This window comes from Gossypium hirsutum, chromosome A01 (assembly GCF_007990345.1).
Source record: "Gossypium hirsutum isolate 1008001.06 chromosome A01, Gossypium_hirsutum_v2.1, whole genome shotgun sequence".
Taxonomy (NCBI): Eukaryota; Viridiplantae; Streptophyta; class Magnoliopsida; order Malvales; family Malvaceae; genus Gossypium; species Gossypium hirsutum.
In genome coordinates this window covers 10,813,155-10,832,978 of record NC_053424.1, presented here as the reverse complement: position 1 = coordinate 10,832,978, position 19,824 = coordinate 10,813,155, and the positions used below count along the sequence as shown (strand labels likewise).

The window sequence follows — 19,824 nt, the reverse complement described above, 5'->3', positions numbered from 1 at the left end:
ATGATTCAAGATAGAATATTCCCTGTTGATCTGATGATTATGCCATTTGGCGACTTTGATGTTATTTTGGGAATGGACTGGTTATTAGAACATGAAGTGATTTTAGACTGTTATAAGAAGAAGTTTATTGTTCAGAATGAAAGTGAAGATACGATTGAAGTAAATGGTATTCGGACTAGTGGATCAATTCGTATTGTTTCGGCCATTAAAGCTAGCAAGCTTCTTCATCGAGGTTGTAATGCTTTCTTAGCATATGTGATTAATTCGGATTCAGTTGAAAGTCAGTGTAGTAAAATTCAGACTGTATGTGAATTTTTTGATGTATTCCCTGAGGAATTACCTGGATTACCCCCTGATCGAAAGGTAGAATTTGTGATTGAAGTCTACCCAGGTACAGATCCGGTATCGATACCTCCGTACCGTATGGCACCTACTGAGCTAAAGGAATTAAAAGTACAGTTGCAAGACTTATTGGACAGAGGTTTTATACGACCTAGTACATCACCATGGGGAGCTCCAATGTTATTTGTTAAGAAGAAAGATGGGTCGATGCGGTTGTGCATTGATTATCGACAACTCAACAAATTGACTGTCAAGAACAAGTATCCACTTCCCCGAATAGATGATTTGTTTGATCAACTGAAAGGAGCTTTCTTATTTTCAAAGATTGATCTGAGGTTGGGATACTATCAGTTGAAAGTAAAAGAGTGCGACATATTGAAGACGGCACTCCGTACGAGGTATGGGCATTATGAATTCTTAGTAATGCCATTTGGACTGACAAATGCCCCTGCTGCTTTTATGGATCTTATGAATCAGATTTTTCAGCCATACTTGGATCAGTTCGTAATAGTTTTTATCGACGATATTTTGGTGTATTCCAAGTCAGAAAAAGACCATGAGCAACATCTCCGGATTATTTTGCAAATACTACGAGAAAAGCAATTGTATGGAAAATTGAGCAAGTGTGAATTCTGGTTATCAGAAGTTGTGTTTCTTGGTCATGTCGTATCAGCGGATGGAATTAGAGTGGATCCAAAGAAGATTGAAGCAGTTATTCTATGGAAAGTTCCTAAGAATGTATCAGAGGTACGAAGTTTTCTCGGATTGGCTGGTTACTATCGAAGATTCGTCAACGGATTTTCAAAGATAGCCTTACCGATGACCAAGCTACTACAGAAGAATATTCCATTTGTTTGGAATGAGCAATGTCAGAAAAGTTTTGAAGCATTAAAACGAATGTTAACAGAGGCACTGATGTTGACTTTACCAGAATTAGAAAGAGATTTTGTAGTGTACAGTGATGCTTCATTGAGTGGACTGGGATGTATACTGATGCAGAACGGGAAAGTCATTGCTTATGCTTCACGGCAACTGAAACCGCATGAACGCAACTATCCAACTCATGATTTAGAATTAGCAGCTGTAATTTTTGCCTTGAAGATTTGGAGGCACTATCTTTATGGTGAAAAGTGCTATGTTTATACGGATCATAAAAGTTTGAAGTATCTGCTTTCGCAAAAAGAATTGAATCTGAGACAAAGGTGTTGGATAGAGCTTCTGAAATACTATGATTGTGTCATAGACTATCATCCAGGGAAGGCTAATGTAGTAGCCGACGCACTGAGTAGAAAAGCTGCGATTGAATTACGAGCAATGTTTGCACAACTTAGTATCACTGAAGATGGAAGTCTTTTGACTGAATTAAGAATAAAGCCAGTAATGTTTGATCGAATCAGATCAGCACAGTTAGAAGATGATAAGTTGTTAAAGAAAAGAGAGATGATTCAGAATGGTACAACAGAAAATTTTAGCATTGATGGAAATGGTTGTCTAAGATTTCAGAATCGACTTTGCATTCCGGATAATTCTGAGTTGAAAGAGTTAATTCTTCGAGAAGCTCATAATAGTCTATTTGCATTTCATCCTGGAGGTATGAAAATGTATCGTGATTTGCGTGAATTGTATTGGTGGTCGGGAATGAAAAAGGATATAACTGAATATGTGGCAAAGTGTTTGACTTGTCAACGAGTGAAGGCAGAACATCAAGTTCCATCAGGATTACTTCAACCTATCAATATTCCTGAATGGAAATGGGACCGAATAACGATGGACTTTGTGACGGGATTACCAACGTCTACAAGTAAAAAGAATGCTATTTGGGCAATAGTTGATCGACTTACGGAGTCAGCTCATTTCTTAGCTGTGAGAACTGATTGGTCGTTAAAGAAACTTGCTGAGGTTTATGTTCGGGAAATCATTAGATTACATGGTATTCCAAAATCAATAATTTCTGACAGAGATCCAAGGTTTACATCAAGGTTTTTGAAGCAATTACATGAATCTTTCGGTACTCGACTTCACTTTAGTACAGCTTTTCATCCACAGACTGATGGTCAATCTGAACGGGTAATACAAATTTTAGAAGATACGCTTCGAGCCTGTATGATTGATTTTGAGTCTAACTGGGAATATTATTTGTCATTAGCCGAATTTGTATATAATAATAGTTTCCAGTCAAGTATACAGATGGCACCGTATGAGGCTTTGTATGGACGAAGATGCCGATCACCCGTATGTTGGACAGAACTGAATGAGAAGAAGATGATTGGACCTGAATTGGTTCAAGAAACGGAAAGTACAGTTAAGAAAATTCGGGAAAGATTGAAAACTGCTTTTGATAGACAGAAATCGTATGCAGATTTGAAACGACAGGATATTGAATACTCAGTCGGGGATAAAGTATTTTTAAAGGTTTCACCTTGGAAGAAAATTCTAAGATTTGGTCAAAAAGGAAAATTAAGTCCTCGTTTTATTGGGCCTTACAAAGTTATTGAGAGAATTGGACCAGTAGCGTATCGATTGGCCTTACCTCCTGAACTAAAGAAAATGCACGATGTCTTCCATGTTTCTATGCTAAGAAGATATCGATCGGATCCTTCACATGTTATTATGACCGAGAATGTAGAGATTCAACCTAACTTATCGTATGAAGAAGAACCAGTTGAGATTCTACCACAAGAGGCAAAAGAATTACGTAATAAACGTATTTCTTTAGTAAAAGTGCTATGGCGAAGTCACAGTGTTGAAGAAGCTACATGGGAACCAGAAGAAACGATGAGATCTCAATACCCCCATCTCTTTTCAGGTAAATTTCGAGGACGAAATTTATTAAGGGGGAGAGAATTGTAATGAACCGAAAGTTACGGTATCGGAAATTGAGTCTTGAGTATTGTTTCCATGAAATTAATTCATGAATATTTATTAGAAATATTTATGAATTATAGTTGAATGGTTATTTAGTGTTTAATTAAGTGAAGTAGCTTGAATTTAGTTTAAAGGACTAAATTGCATACGGTATAGAAGTTTAATTATAGATTAAAGATTAGTAAAGGGACTAATCTAGCAATTAGACCCTAAGTGCCATGTGTGTGAATGTATGATATAACATGTGTAATAGTTGGTAAAGATATTAAATGTGTTAAAGTAGTTTTTCTTATAGATTAAGTTATTTTATTAGAATAATATTATATTATTAATATTATTATATTGAATATAGATTTATGAGTAAGTTAAAAAAAAGAAAGAAAGAAAGAAAGATAGAAAGAGTTACAGAGAGCAAACGTGAGAAAGAAAGAAAGAAAGAAAGAAAGAAATAGAAAAGGGAAATTTGAGGATTAAGGCCCTAAAGCTTGATTGGTAAGATGTTTTAGCTTATTTTATTATAATTTTTATGTTTATGGATGCCTAATTCAAAGTTCTACATGTATGAGGTTAAAATGAAGAAAAATAGAAAATTTTTAGATATTGATTTAGTTGAATAAATTGAGGTTTTATGGGTTAAATTGATAGAAATTGAAGTTAGAAGTGAAAATTGAGTGATTTATTAAAAGAATTCTAAGTTAGGTTTAAATAGGGATTAAGTTGAATAGAGCTCAAAATTTATGTTTTATAATGAATTTTATGAGTTAGAAATTGTTAATGAGTTGATTAAAAGAGAATATGAAGCTTAAGTTAAAGAAAAAAGATTAGTAATGGAAAAAGGACGAAATTGGAATTTTTGTAAAAGTTTGATAGAAAGTGAAAATGTGTTTTATGAATTAGTATATTGATGATTTTTAATTGTATGATTGTTAGTAGCAAATGTAGCACCGGATGCGTCATCAAAGAAGGGAAAAGAGAAAGTGAACGAAGATATCGATTAAATTCGATAAATAGTGGTTTGTATTTCTATAAACCGAGCTTAATCGTTATTGCTATATTTGATATTTATATTGTATGAAAATGTGAATGAGGTAAGTATTTTTACCATATTGAAATGAATGTGATTTTGAATACCCTATTAACAGTGTCGGGCTAGTCGGATATAGTTGACATGTCATAGGAATTGGAAGTATTGGGATATTCCGACATTGAGTCGATGAGACACTATGTGTCGACTACTGTTAAAGTTCCGGATTTGTTCCGATGAAGTACTTTGTGTACTATAATGTTAAAGTTCCGGATTTGTTCCGATGAAGCACTAGGTGCTTATCTCGGAGTGTGGGTTGGATCCGTGTATCCGTTAGTGTCCGAGTTATGTTAATAAGGGTAAATAAAGTAAAGATTATTAAAGTACTGATTGATATTGAATAATAGCAATAAGGTGTTTGAATTACCATGTTTTAAAGTTGATTAAGCTATTGTTTATAGAAATACCACTAAGAGTATTCTCAGCGTACGGTTTGTTTCCGTGCGCAGGCTAGGTACGAAAGTAAAAGGACTCAGCATACAAGCCGATCCCCGAACTCAAATTGGTGAAGTTTCTATCTTTTTGGAAAATGGCATTGTACCTAGGATGTCTTTTGGTCATTTTGAAAGTATCTAAGTTGTTAAGTGATATTTTGGTATGTTTTGTAAATGTTACCAAAACCTTAAGTATGGTTTGTTTTGATATGTTAGTGAAGAGTAATAAGAGGAAGTGTTGGTAAATATTGTAGAGAGAAGAAATGAAGATGTTATAAACTTAGTTATCAACATTTTATACTAAAACAGATTTAGACAGTAACAGTAGTCCAACTTTAAAAATATACCAAAAATAGTATAAAGTGAATTAGATGATGAATAAATATGTAATTGAATCTTAAGGAATCTATTTTTATATGGAAGAAAAAAAATAGGTAAAAGAGTTGTATTTTATGAGATATTTACGTTTTGGTGAAACAGGGTTAGAGCAATTTCTGGATTCCTGTTTTGATTTTAGAAATTCACCATAAATTGTGTATTAAGAATTAGGACTCAAAATTTATATTTTTGGATTCCTTATTGAGTCTATTTTTAATTGAAACAAATGGAATAGTCATTGGATTTCTGTATAGGATGAAATTTGATTCGTAGTGCACAAGGGTCAGAGTAGCTGAACCCTGAAACAGGGGAGACTTTTTCTAATAAACTGTACTAATTGGCCTGACCAAAAATTCTAGAAAAAAATTAGTAAGTAGATATATGAGTCTAGTTTCAGGGAAAATTTACGGAATTAGATTTCGAGTTTCGTAAATCGAGATATGATTTTTTTAGCGACCGTGACACAGATGGATAGTTTACTACGAAAACTGTTTAAGTGCTAAGATAAGTTTTGTAATGTCTCTTGCTTGACTCCGGCAACGGTCTCGGGTAGGGGGACGTTACATGTGTTATATGTTATATATTGAAAAGAGTAAGTTAATATGACTCTTTATGTGTTATATGTTATGTATAATTGTTGATAGAAAATAAAAGTTGAATGTTAAGTCATACGTTCTGATCACTGTTTGTTGTGTGGAAATTTAGAGTAATTGTTAAGTGTTGGTAATTAGCGTATAGAATCCGCCCTAGTAAAAATGAGTGCCAAAGACATGTATGAATTAGCTTGATAAGGTGTATAATATGCAAATGTAATTGTTAGTAAAGATTGTGTTTAGTGGGGAAACGTCAGTTCTGTTAATGTAAAAGTTCCATATGGATGTAAGGAAGAAAATATGCGCCCGATATTAGAGTTCGCTTGGAAATGCTATCCGCCATGGTTAAGTATCCGCCAATTAGTATGAGAGTATCTGCCCAAGTGTCTAGGCATGTGAGATATTGATGTATTAGTTTAAGAGAGTGTATATGCAGTTGTTGTATTATTCTTGCTTCTGTAATTTGTTGACCGACATCGCGCATATGCGCATAAAATAACGAATTTATAAAAAAAATTTTAAAGTTCGGTTTTATTGCAAGCGTACAAGTCAGTTGTAATATTTATAGTGTTACAATGGAACATCAGAGTATTCCAAGGACTGAACCTAAAAGAGATGACGATTGAGTGATAACTAGCATACACAATATAGTCTAAGCGGCTACCAATATGGTTTTATAATACATCAAATCATAACAAGGAAATTTTGCGAGAAAATAAATACGCTCATCTAAGGGCTAAATTGCAAAGAAGATAAAACTAAGGATTTAACCAAATAAATGACTAATGGTGGTTGGTTAATTTCAATGTGATTCACCAATTCTCAGAAAATGAATTAAATTGCTTAAATTATTAAGTGGCTCTATTTTATCTTTTGATCTCAATTTTACCAACTTAGATGGCTTAGCTCCGATTTATCTCTCAATCTCACCGGTTAATCCAGGGCTGATGAACGGGTGTGCAACAATATTACCTTTCGGTCTCACTTGCCTAGATATTCTATAAAATACTTATATGTTGGAAGATAAAAACCATAAATTTCCAGATCTCAAGATATCAATGAATTCAAGTACGCGTCTGCATCTAGTTTTGTTTTCTATGATCTGACATGGCAAATCTAGGTTTACAATTCTAAGCTTACATCAAGTTTTACGGTTCTAACAGCGGTTCTAAGCTTACATGTTAGAAGAATTCGTTGATTTTGATTGTTAGATATTTGTTCCATTGCAATTAAATGAAATTACAATTAATTATAAAATAGAGATAAATAACACAAAATTGTTTGCATAGTTCAAAAACTTCTTACATCTGCGAAGTTTAACTAAAGAGTAATCCGTTGTAAATCAACAAGAACAAGTCATGATTTAAGTACAACACAATGACCAAGTTGCAACCTCACTCTTATACTTCAAGCTAGATCGTTCCCCCCACTAAGGGTCAATTTACCATTAAGGTTGAAAAGTGATTTTGAAAAGTACTATGAAAAATAGTTTTTGAAAAGTTTGATAATGTTTACCATTATTATCAATTTTTTTTAGAAGATAAAATATTTATTTTTGTACTATAAATTAGAAAATTTAATAGGGATAAAAAAATAGTTTTAATGAAAAGTACTTCTCTAAAATTCAAAAGCTAAAGATTTTGGTTTTTTTTTTTTTTTGCTTCAGTTAAAATCCTAATTTAAAATCAATGTTTGGTTTGAAAAGTTGTTTGATTATCAAATTTTTTTGGTATGAAATTATGGCTTGGGTTGAAAAATACTTTTTAATCTCAAAGGTAAATAAGGCCTAAGTTTACTAACACAAATAATGCACTAAAATATAATTCCTTAATGAATATATAAATTTTAACCATGAAATCAACTATAAATGTGAGATGAGAAAAACATTAACAATCAAAACTCATAGTACTAAAAATATCACAACTAAAATAGTGGTATGTAATAAAAAAAATACATTTTAATAATTACAGGCCCTAAATGATAACAATATTAAATATCACTAAAGTATCATACAATACTTCAAAAAAGAAAAAACCTTCAAGTAGAACAAACAATAGATATCAATAGCACCAGTTTTTAGAAAAAACAATATTATCTCATCCTAAACTCATTTTTCCTTTTTTTTTTCTCTAAAAATGCAAAGGGTTCAAATTCCTTGAGCAAATAGGATTCACCTTGAGCATGAGTCCTATATCATTAGAGAAGTTTTAGTTGGAGCTCATGATATTACCGCCTCCCGACGTATCAATGTCGAGAGTATAAATACTGCTATTAAAAATATGAAATTGAGGCGGTATTCGCGAGTATATGGGTTGGGATGTAATATAATTTTACAACAGAGTCGGTAAGTACTCTGAGATCGTCCCAATGGAGGTGAGTACTAAATTAATATTAACCTAAACATAAATAGATGTAATTAGTGATTTAAATAAATTATAGTACAACAAACCATAAAAGAAAAGGAATTGGTTTTATAAGAAATTTAAATAAAGATGCAAAAAATAATAAAACTGGAGAATCGATATGCTAACTCAATCAAATCTAAATATGGGTGATTAAGTCACTTCAGTGGTCATAACTAATTCCTATTTGGGGTTCAACTCAATCAACCAGTCACTAACCTAGTAGGATCTCTCGATCTTCTACTAAATTAATGAATCGGTAAGAACTACTTGTCTCTCAACCTCACAATCCAAATTGGGGGTAAGGGGTTCACGGATAGACAATACCAATTTTAGGTTAATTCCCACCTAGATAACTTTCTAGGTTGTCAGACCTAGGGTTTAATTTCTTCCTATCCCAAATAGTTGATCCGCTAAGAAATCCTACATAGAAATTAATTAATCACACTTCCACTCACTAATTCCTTATAAGAGGATTAGTTTCTTACGGATCCTAGAAACAATATAAACTTGATAAAGGAAATAAACATAAAGAACGGATCAAGATTAAAAGTTTAAAAAGGATTCTTAATTGTATTTGAATGAAGTACATAAATCCATAAGAGATTGTATTGAATCCATAAATCAAATTCTCCGAAGAGCACGAATGAAAAAACACTAAAAATAAATCCCTAAGTACAAAAGAATCTAAAAACTAAACTGAAAGGAAAAGTCTGAGTTATAAAAAAGATAATTTCTCAAGTGTTTAATGAGCCTATTTATAATATTAGGATTGGTCGTCGTCTTTAGCCCTAGTTCGGCTGATGTTTTTACATTAAAATACATTGTACGAACCAAAATGGCCTTAGCTCATTAATGCTTCACACACATGGCCGATGTTGCGACATCCACTGCCTATGTCGCGACATCGAAGCAATTTGCTTGGCTTAGGCTCAACTTTAAGGGTGGGTCACGACACCAAAGGCAGTATGGATATTTTGGCATTTTGCTTACTATGTTGCAACGTTGAACTTTCGTGTTGCAACATGGCGACTAAACTCAAGTTCTCTTGCCTCCGAATGGTGTCTTACACACTCACCAAATGCGTTAGTCTTCCATTAGGCCTACTTTGGCCCCAAAGGTCATAAAATCGGCTCAAACCACATTTTTCATTAACTTGAAACTAAAATAGAAAAACTAAATAAAATATTATAATATTACTTATATTTAAGCTCTTTTAGTATGAAACTACTTTAATCTGCTACAACAAATTACAACAGATTAGGATACTGAATATTCTTATCATGGCATTGTATTTCTTTACCCAAATGTTCTATTAATCTAGCCTGTGCAACACTTGAAATGCTGGTAGATGTTGAGCTAGTTGCAACTGAGGCAAGAACTAGTGCAAGCCATCTTTAGTATCATTACCAGGAACATCCACTTTAGTATTAATTATGTCATGCTTCCCCTTCTTCCATTTCGAGGAATATTTCAACTCAAATTACATCAACTCATTGATAAACCATAAAAGTAACATATTTTAATCCCATGCTTGGCATGTTTTTGGATGATTTATTATATAAATTAGTGAATTTGGTACTCTTAATCCTTTAAATTTATGTTTCTATACTTAGGTGAGCATAGGGAAGTGAAAGGAACGAAAAACGGGCCAAAATCAGAAAAAGAAAAGAGCTATTTTCAGGAGCCACACAACCTTGGCACTTCCACATAGTTTGGGCACACGCTCGTGTGAGCTACATGGGCTGGCCACACGCCTATGTGCCAACCCGTGTCGATTTCGAACTTTGCTTCTCTTTTACACGAAAAAACCCAATTTTTAGGGTTTCTGAGCATTCCAAAGTTGATAAATACCTATTAGAAGAGGACTAAAGGGAGCATGCAAAGTGGAACGAATAATTTACTCGAAAAACGCCAACGGATTCAACTCAGAAGCAGGATCTCCTTTAAGATTGAAGATCTCCATTCAATTTCTCTAGAAGTTTTTGGGTTTCTTTATATTTTGTTGTTTTCCTAATTTTGAGATGTTTCCTTTCAAATTATGAACTAAATTCTTTAGATACCTAGGGAAGATGAAACCTATGATGAATCTTATTATTTAATTTTCTGGATTATATGATAAATACTTGTTCTTGTTCTCAATTATGTATGTTTATTTCTTACTTTAATATTTTCAGGATATTAATTCAAGTGTGATGTGCTTATTTCAGTGGAGCAAAAGTCCCTGTTTAAGAGAAGATTTGGCATAATTGAGTGGAGTTGCATGCAATCCCAGAAATAGGACGACATAAATCTACCGGATTAGAGTCAAATCTAATAAGGGAATCCATAGATCGAGTTAATGCGACAATAGGAGTTTTAATTAGAAAGAGATTTCAATTAATCAACCTAGAGTCAATTGTTCTTATTCTCGAAAGAGATTAACATAATTTAGGGATTTATACGGATCAAAGCAAGTGAATAAATCATTTAATTCAAATTCAGAGTAATAAGTAAAGTCTAAGTGGATTCTTTCCTGGGTATTGTCTTTCTCTTTGGTTATATTCGAGTATTTCTTATTCTATTCTTTATCGTGTTCTTAGTAATTAGTTAAAATTTAGATTAAAAACAATTCCTCAATTTATCGGCTAGATAATAAAAAGATAGTAATTACTAGTACTTTTAGTCCTTATGGATATGATATTCCCAACTCACCATAGCTATACTACTATTCGATAGGTGCGCTTGCCTTTGTCGTGAGTTTAGTTACTTAAGTGACTCATCACTCATGGACCTTATCCTTTTCAACAATTTTTGACATTTTTTTCAAGATGATTTAGAATATGAGAGATGGAAAAGGCGAAGTTAGCTTGTGTTCTTAGTCTCTGCATGCTTGGTTATTTCATTAAAAATCAACTGGCCTATGTCAAAGGGAATGAACGATACAACCTTGTGTAGTAAAGAAATAATCTTCTTTGTTATCACATTCCTCTAATTGTTAGGTAGTGAATTTTTAGTTGCTATGGCTTAAAGAGTAGCTTAAAGAGTAGTATAGGTAGGTTCAAGCTTAGATGCTCTAAAGTTTTAACCCTTAGGCCATGTGGTTCAAACATGCTTGTCAATTGAGCAGTAATATGGTCATTTCCAGTAGATGTAACATCTTTATACTCGACCCGATCACTGGGTCTAGGCACTAGAATATTACATTCGTTGCCAGAGCAACTTCAAATAAATTCAATTAAATAAATGTCTTTACTCAAGCTAACAAGATCAATTAACATTGGCAATAAATTTTAAACACATATCTAAACTAAAGATGAGCTTTTAATAGCTTCAGTAACAATATACAGTTGAACATGAACTAAATTGTAAACTTTTCAAACTTTTAGATTGACACCGCAATGTCAAGGGTTCCACATCGTGACATCACTTACTGACTTGAAACTCATCGCAAGATTATCTCTGTTTTCATCTTGTTTCCATTTTTCAATCTCTTATTGCCTCAATTCATGCTTGTACTTCTCAATACAACCAATTCAATTATTATGTCATTCACATACATTTTCCCCAATTTCAATCTAAATATAATATGTTGTGATATGATACTCAATTAAATATAACTAAATTTATAAAATACCAAAATGATTAAAATTTTACAAGTGAGTCCATTTAGAGTCTCACACTCACAAACTTGGGTTGCCTTTTGTACATACCATAATTGAAACTAAAATGTACCAATTAACTTAATTCTATACAATACTTCAATGTTTCAACTAAACTTCATTAATAGTTCATATAACAATTATTCACTTAATGTCTCAACAATTCATTTAAACTTCTTATATATATATTAGCGATTCTGTCACGTGTAACAACTTTTTAATATTGCAACTCTTAGATTATTTTTCCTCCCTCTCCTCTCCATTCCACATCCTATAAGTGGACATATTTATACTAGAATTTATGACTTTTGATATAGCATGTTTATATGCAACATTAATAATGATTTTACTAATTACAATATATACTCTTAGTAAGGTTGTCTACTTGAGTAGTAGTCACTAAATTCTTTATATCTTAGCTTACAGAATTCAAAATTTGGATTCGCTTGTTGATTTTAAAACTAGAATCAATGAAATATTTATCATAAAAATCTCATAATTTTCACTTAATCCAATTAATACAGTATTTTTTAAAACTTTTTTCCTTTTTTGTTGCTAGGCAACTTTGACCATTTTTCATTAAAAATTAATTATCTTTTAGTGCAGATTCATATAATGTTTCTATTTGTTTCCCTTAAAAATAGACTCATCAATCTTTTAAGCATATAAATTTCATCTCCTAAACATTTTTTTACAATTTGTAATAGTTTTTCAAAGTCAGAATAGGGGAACCCAATTCATTCTGGCATTGTCTCACAAAAATTCATATATCTCATAATATACAATCCCATTACTTACATCATTTCTTTTATACAAAACTATACTCAATAAGCTTTAATTTCATACTTAATTCAATCTCTAATTCGATTTCTATAATTTTTGGTGAATTTTCAAAGTTAATTTATTGTTGCTATCCAAAACTATTTTAATGAATATATTTACTTATTATGATTTATATCAATCATACCAACCCTTAACATTTATTTTACTTATCATCACCCTTGAATTATTAGTCAATTTAGTTATTAAAGCTCACATATCCTTAACATGTAGTTTTAATCATAACTTCTCATAACACAAATTATATCACTATCTATAGATTACAATTTATAATATATTTTCCATCACTAGTACTTAAATAAAATTCATATATTAAACACTTAATTTAGTACGTACCTTAACTTATTACATTGAAATATCAATGAAATTAAAATAAACACTTACCTTTTTTTTAGCGATAACTTCTATTTTCCTTACTTCCCTTTTTATTTGTTTCTCACTTCCACCACTGTCATTCCTTTCTTTTCTACTTTCATCACTTGTAATTTCTCATTTCTTGCTTCTAAAATGATATTTTAACTCGTAGTGTCTCCACTTCATTTCTTCTTTTGAGTGGCTATGGAAACTTTCAAGGAATTTAAGACAAATAGTGAAATTTCATGGTAAGGGATCAAAATGTAAGAAAATGAAAACCTCCTCTTCATATATATACATAGAAACATGAGAAGCATGGAAGATGAAAGAAAATTATGCATTTTTCTATAAAATATCTCATTAATTTAGTTAATTAAAATATTAAAATATCTTATAAAATAATAAAATATTCAACCAATCATAATTTAACACTTTTCTTCCTTAATTGTTACATTATCTAATTTTGGTAATAATCATTTTACCCTTCATTTTTCTTCAAAATTTCATCCTTGAGTCACTACTCACTTTTGGTAAAATTACGATTTAGTCACTTATATTTTTTACTTATTCAATTTGGTCCATGCACACCAATTTCATGTCATAAGAAATTGGGTTATTTTCAATTTTAGTCCTTCAAAATTTTCTTGTTTACACTTCAACTATTAAAATTTTGGATAATCATACTTGAATCCTAAAAATTTTCACATCTTTACGATTTAGTCCCTAACTCAAATTAATATATCAAAACATTCTTCTTATTTCAGCTTTCTCTAACATCACTCGACCCTCTCTTTTATCAATTTTATTTTTCTTATTTTACTTTATCGAAAAATTAATCTTAATTATTATTAATTTTATGATATAATAATTTTGGGGTGTTACAATAGAAATAATCTAAACCTTGATGATGGGAAAATCCTAGATGGTGCCTAGATTGAAATAGAAATAGTGACATCTCACATAAACCTACATATAGTGCTGGTGATTGGGATCCTAGATGGATTTTCGAAGCTTTGCATAAAAGTCCAACACCACATTATTGACAAATGGCTTCACATATGTAAGAGAAGTGAGTAGTTGGTTTTACTCCAAGAAAATTTTGATTCCATTCTCGTAAAACTCATCCTCTTTAATTTTTTTTTTCAAGAATGAATCATTTTTTAGCAGCCACTTTCCTCGTTTTGGCATAGGCATGGTTGAAGAACCTGTTCTTAGGCTGAACTGATTCTGATTGGGTTGTTCCACAACTTTCTGTAGAATTTCAAGTACCCTAGCTTCCTTTTTCAACTTCTTGTTTGTTTTCTTAGAGAATGATGATAGAAAAATAGTTTAGAGAATAATGTTTGTAATATAGCGAAAGTTTAAAAGGTTTTTTAAAATCGAGACTTGTGGTATTTATAGTAATAAATTTTAGATTGAATTATTACTTGTGCTTTAAACAATACGGTCTAAATTGTTTTTAAACTTTCTACTAAACGATTTTTTTCGCTATTTTCGAATCCTGATTTGCTTTGATTAATTAAAAAAATGTGTTAGAAATTTATATATGTTACCATTTTAACCATTTTTATTAACTTAAAGTTGAAGGATAATCAATCATCCAGTTTAACGTTATTCAACTTTGAGTGAGATTTCTTAAGGCTGTCAACGACGATTAGTCAACACTGCCGATTAAAGCACTAGCTGGAAACTTCACTTATTTGTAATGACAAAAGTAAGAAATAGGAAAAGCTCCAAGGACTTCGGCCAGATTGCCAACATGCCCCAACCCCCCTCCATCCAAGTGCTACTAATAAAGACAAGAATATGGTGCTTGTGCTTGGTGGCTAGGCTTATGTTGGGAAACATCCTGATTTTCATTCACATGTCACACACAAACAAAACCAACTTTAATGTTGAAGAGGGGAGCTAAGCTATAAGGTTGGCCCACGAGTTTGTTGCCTGCATGCTTTTGTTGGTAGGTGCTGTTGCCTTTGGTTATTCGGAAAGACTAGACGTCTCCAATTTTCATCAACATCTAACCACCCTACACCTATCCGACATTACGGCTCTTGTCCTTGACTTTAGTAAAAAATTATTTCATTTTCACTATCTTACATTCAAGCTTTTACTTTGGGTTATAGACTGAGTGTCCATATTGATAGATACAGATAAATACAAATCGACATCAATAAGAACATTCAAGAGAATAGATAATATCTTTGACTCTCCCTCATTCAAATAGTTCTATTGTATTTTGTACCTCTCCTAAAAAATTTATAATTTTATTTTATTTTTTTAATATAAATTTTATGTTACTAGCCCTCCGAGAGTTTTTTAGTTTTACTTTAACCTTCTAACTCAATTTCTTACCTCACTCTAATAAAACAATGCCAAAATAAAAAGGTTAAACTTGCCATAAATCCTTGTACTTTTTGTAAATTTAGAATTTAATACATGTACTTTAATTTCTAAGAATTTAGTTTTTTAACTTTTCAGATTTCAAAATTCAAGTCCAACTGTTAACACTGTTAAAATTATTTTGTTAAATCTAATTTCATTACAACGTTAACTTTTAGTTACATTACTATCAATTAGGTTTTTATTTATTTATTGCAAAATGTTACACCGAAAAATTGAACCAAAAAAAAGTAATGGTGTTAATAATTTGATCTAAATTTAAAAATATAAAAAATAAAAGGGACTAAATTCTTAAAAATAAAAGTGCAAAAACTAATATTCTAATTTACAAATAGTACAAGACCTATAATATATTTTAACCATATAAAAATGAAAGGATTGTTTCACTTTATAACTCTTTACGAGTCAAAATTATTACTCCAACTCATTTATTTTTGCCCCTCATAATTAATTAAATTTGTTCGAAAAATAAAATTAATTATTATATCAATAAATATAATTTTTAAGGCAAAGCTGAGAACACATTAATTAAATAATTTTTGTTGTTTACTTATACCTACTAGTTTTTCATTAATCAAATAATGTGAATTGCATGGGTCAATAAAACTCGATTTTATTTTTAAAATAATTTTAAAAATTTTAAATTAAATTATTTGGTTTCTTCAAGTAAACTTAAATAAGTAATTAGAGTTTCGTGTTTGACTGGAGTTAAATTTTATAATTTAAATAACTTAAATAGCAGACTACTGCAAATACACCTTTAGATACAATTACACCTTTTGTCCTTTTCAATTTTAAAAATGAACAATTTGGTCTCTCCCTAAAATAAAATTACAAAATAAATCAAACTAATTTTAAAATTTTAAAATATTTATAAAAATTCTAAAAATTTATATTATTAATAATTTTAAAATATAATTTTAAAAAAATATAAAGTAATAATTTTTAATACCTAAATAAGAAAATTAATGATTCAAGTTTATCATACTAAATTTTTTTTTGTTGCTCTTACTACTTTAAAAGAGTTTTAAAAAATATATGGTTTCAAATTTATATGCTCTAACATAAAATTAGTTATAGTACAAAAAGATTTTAATTCGACATGTTTAAATTTTTAATTTTAACTTGAATAATTCTATTTAATTCAACTCACTTCAAATTTCATTTTATTCGAATTGATTCAAAAAAAAAATCAAATCAGATAAAAATGATAAAATAAGACTTATGAAATTAGTTAACTCAAATTATTTTCATTCGAGGTTGACCTCTAATGACCAACGTGGTTGCTCTTAGAAAACATCCCTACAACTAAGATTATGTATTTTTGTAATGCAAAAGGAGAGTCCAAAAGAGAGACAAAGGTGAGGACCTTAAAGGCTATGTACATAAAAAAATTTTGTCCATTTGTTGCCGACTAAGTTGTAAGAAAATGTAGACAAAAGCCCCATTAGTTGTCAAGTGGGACACAGACAATTTCTTTTTTTTATCTTCTTTTTTAAACAAACTTGAAAATAGAGAACACCCAACTTGGTCCAACTGAAATAAAAACAAAATCTTAAGTGGCATTCGCTTGATGGTAAAATTAAGATATCGAATTTCTTTTAAAATTTTTGAGATATAAATATATGGATTCTTTGATTAATTAATTAGTTAGTTTAAATCAAGTTAATTATTGAAATTGTTATAACTTTAAAAAATAAAAATAAAAACTATATTTTGCTTTGTCTAATTGAGAAAAATATGAATAAAAAAAACTGATATTTACAAAAAGAAATTTTAAGTTGCTTTGTTTTGATTAGATTAAACCAAAAGTCTATTTTAAGTTGGGTTTATAGCTCAATTTAATACCTAATGAATAAAAATATATATTTTCTGAATTTAACCTGCGCTTGGTATAAGCCTTCTAGTATCGCCCAAGTGGTTTTCCGATTGTTAGTCTGACGCCGGATGTCCATTTTTTTTTATCTCACGTACTTTTTGTCTTTTCAGTTTATAGATCCGTTTTATAAATATTTTATTCTTTCATGAACTATAATGAACAAATGTCGATGGTTACTAACGTTGAACCTCCACCGTTCATTAACAATTCATTTTGAAAAGTGAATTGGCCATAGATATTTAAATGGTAATGCTTCATTTGTTTTTATTTTTTAAGGGTATTTCGAAATAATAAACATTCTACGAGTTGGTTTAGATTTTCATTGTTTTAAGTCTTATGTGTTTTTTTTTATTGTTTTTCTTTGTTTACTAAGTCTTCCTTTGATGAAAGTTTTTGTCTTGCCCTATATAAGTTTGTTTTACTTTTGCAAACAGTCTTGCTTAGCCAAGTGTTTTTAGGGTTGAATTTGTCATCGTCTTCTTTAGTTTGGTAGATATTCGGTGTTAAGAGTTGTGTGACCTGAATCTCATTTGATCAAGTCTAAAAAGTTTGATGTGCAACTCATTTGTTAAAAAAATAAAATAGGGAGACAAAATTAGGGATCTTGTTTGATCCTTGCTGCACAAGTTAAATCCGTATATGACCATACTTCTTCTATTAGACAGGTTGTTCAACCCTTAAAAACTGCATATAGTTGAAAACTTCTTGTATTGTTATTTTTTAACATTAGTAAATTTCTTCTTCTCTACCCGTGATTTTTTCCCAATAAGGGTTTTTCACTTAAAATGTGTGTGTTTTTATTTTTCTTTGTTATTACTATGCGATCTTTCCTACTATTATCGACGTATAGTATAACATTTAGTTTCCTTATTGATTATGTAGGTTGCTTTGGACCCTTTTGGGACTAGTTTCCTTATGGTGATACTGTTATCTGATTTTTCTGTAATATTTTCTCAATCACAAGCCTAAATAAAATATAGATAAATAGATTTTGTTTTTTCTAAATGGGTTCCATCCTCTTTTGGAGAAAAAAAAAAGGTGCTCTTTTTATTTTCGGTGGTTTTTTTCTCCAGACTTCAACTTTTGATACTTCAAATTGCCAACTTGGTCTAAAAAATCCTCATATATTCTCTTTAATGGACAAAAAGAAAGAATTTTTTCTTTATAGGTAAAGAGCTTGAATTTACTTTTCTTAGACATATATATTTGGTTATTTGAATTGAAAGTCTGATTATTTGATTTTCCAAAGCCCAGATCCATTAACAAGTTCTAATGAGTGTCCACTAATTCATAGAGCCCATTATAATATCCAGCTTACCCCATTTCTCACATCCATTTTAACCTTTTTCTTCGTACAATAAACTACCCTTTGATAGCTTCCGTTCGAGTTAGAATTATGTATTTGAAAAATAAAAACTAGTCAGTATAGGAAGATGAAAGAGAGCAAGAAGAAGAAATCCTTCCATTAATAGTTATTGTCCACAAAAAATATCTCAAAGTCAATGAAGTTGTAATGGTGGCATTGTTACCTCTCCAACCCAGCCTAGATGTTAGACTCAAATTCAAGAGATAATATTGGCCACCAAGATGGCCTAGTAAGCTATTGGAGTTTATAAAATAGATATTTTAAAACATTTGTTTTTTTTTAGAAGAAAACTCAATTTATTTTCATAAAAACTCACGAGTTAGGAATTGGTTTAGATTAACTAATAATGTCTACTTTTCTTTTAAGAAACTTAGTTAATTTCCTATTTATTTGTTACTCAAAATCTTAAATAATATTTAGTAGCGGAAAAGTGATAATAGTTTTTATTTTTTATAAAAACTGAAGTTCATGCATAATTAATTATTATTCATATTTCGATGTCCTAAAATCAAATTAAATGTCATGCATGCTAAAAGAAAATAAATTCCAAGTCTCATGTTGCAGTTCAAGATAAAACAATATAGTCTCTAAACAAAAATATCAAATAATAATTTTAAATATTTTAATAAACAAAACCAAGCCAAAACCCTCCGAATGCTTAGACTACGTTTTAACCTTGTAGGTTATCTATAGAGGTGGAAATAAAAGAGGAGTGAGCTATGAAACTGATAGCACTAAAAAGAACATAAGTTTTCTCCCTACTTATTGGTTAAATTGTTCCCATGTAGTTACCCTTAGAATACATTTTAGTATGTTCAATTTAGTAAATTGCATTTTATAACTCAGTGAATCCTAGCCTATTTTATCCTTAATTTTGCTATATTATTGCATTAATGTTGCTGCATTAGTTAATTCTAAATTGCGTCTGGAATTGTCATCGCAGTCGACAGATGTCCGCAATGTTGTTGCATGTGTTAATTCTAGATTGCCTCCAGAATTGTCGCCGCAATTCACAGCTGCCTGATAAAAGCCAACCATGCGTAAGTTGTCCAGTTCGGTGTAATTCCCCTGTATGAATAAGGACAGAAAAATCCTGAGGGAAGGACACCTGTACTGTTGAGGAAAACATAAAATGATAACGTGAGAAGAATGAAGAGAGGATTTTTTTGCTGGACCACCATTCTCTTACCCTAGTTTGAAGCTTGCGGCCATGGCAGCTTGATCCTCCTTTAGGTGATCCAATGTG

The 19,824-nt window shown here is 30.8% G+C and overlaps 1 protein-coding gene across 1 annotated transcript; it reads left to right on the top strand.

The window, feature by feature from the left end:
* LOC121209366 (uncharacterized) lies at positions 1-19,602 on the top strand. Its single transcript, XM_041079986.1, has 5 exons — positions 1-391; positions 986-1,327; positions 1,586-1,933; positions 2,588-2,742; positions 19,522-19,602. Exons 1-5 carry the CDS (start codon positions 1-3, stop codon positions 19,600-19,602), a joined length of 1,317 nt encoding a protein of 438 aa, XP_040935920.1.
* Positions 19,603-19,824: the final 222 nt, after the last annotated feature.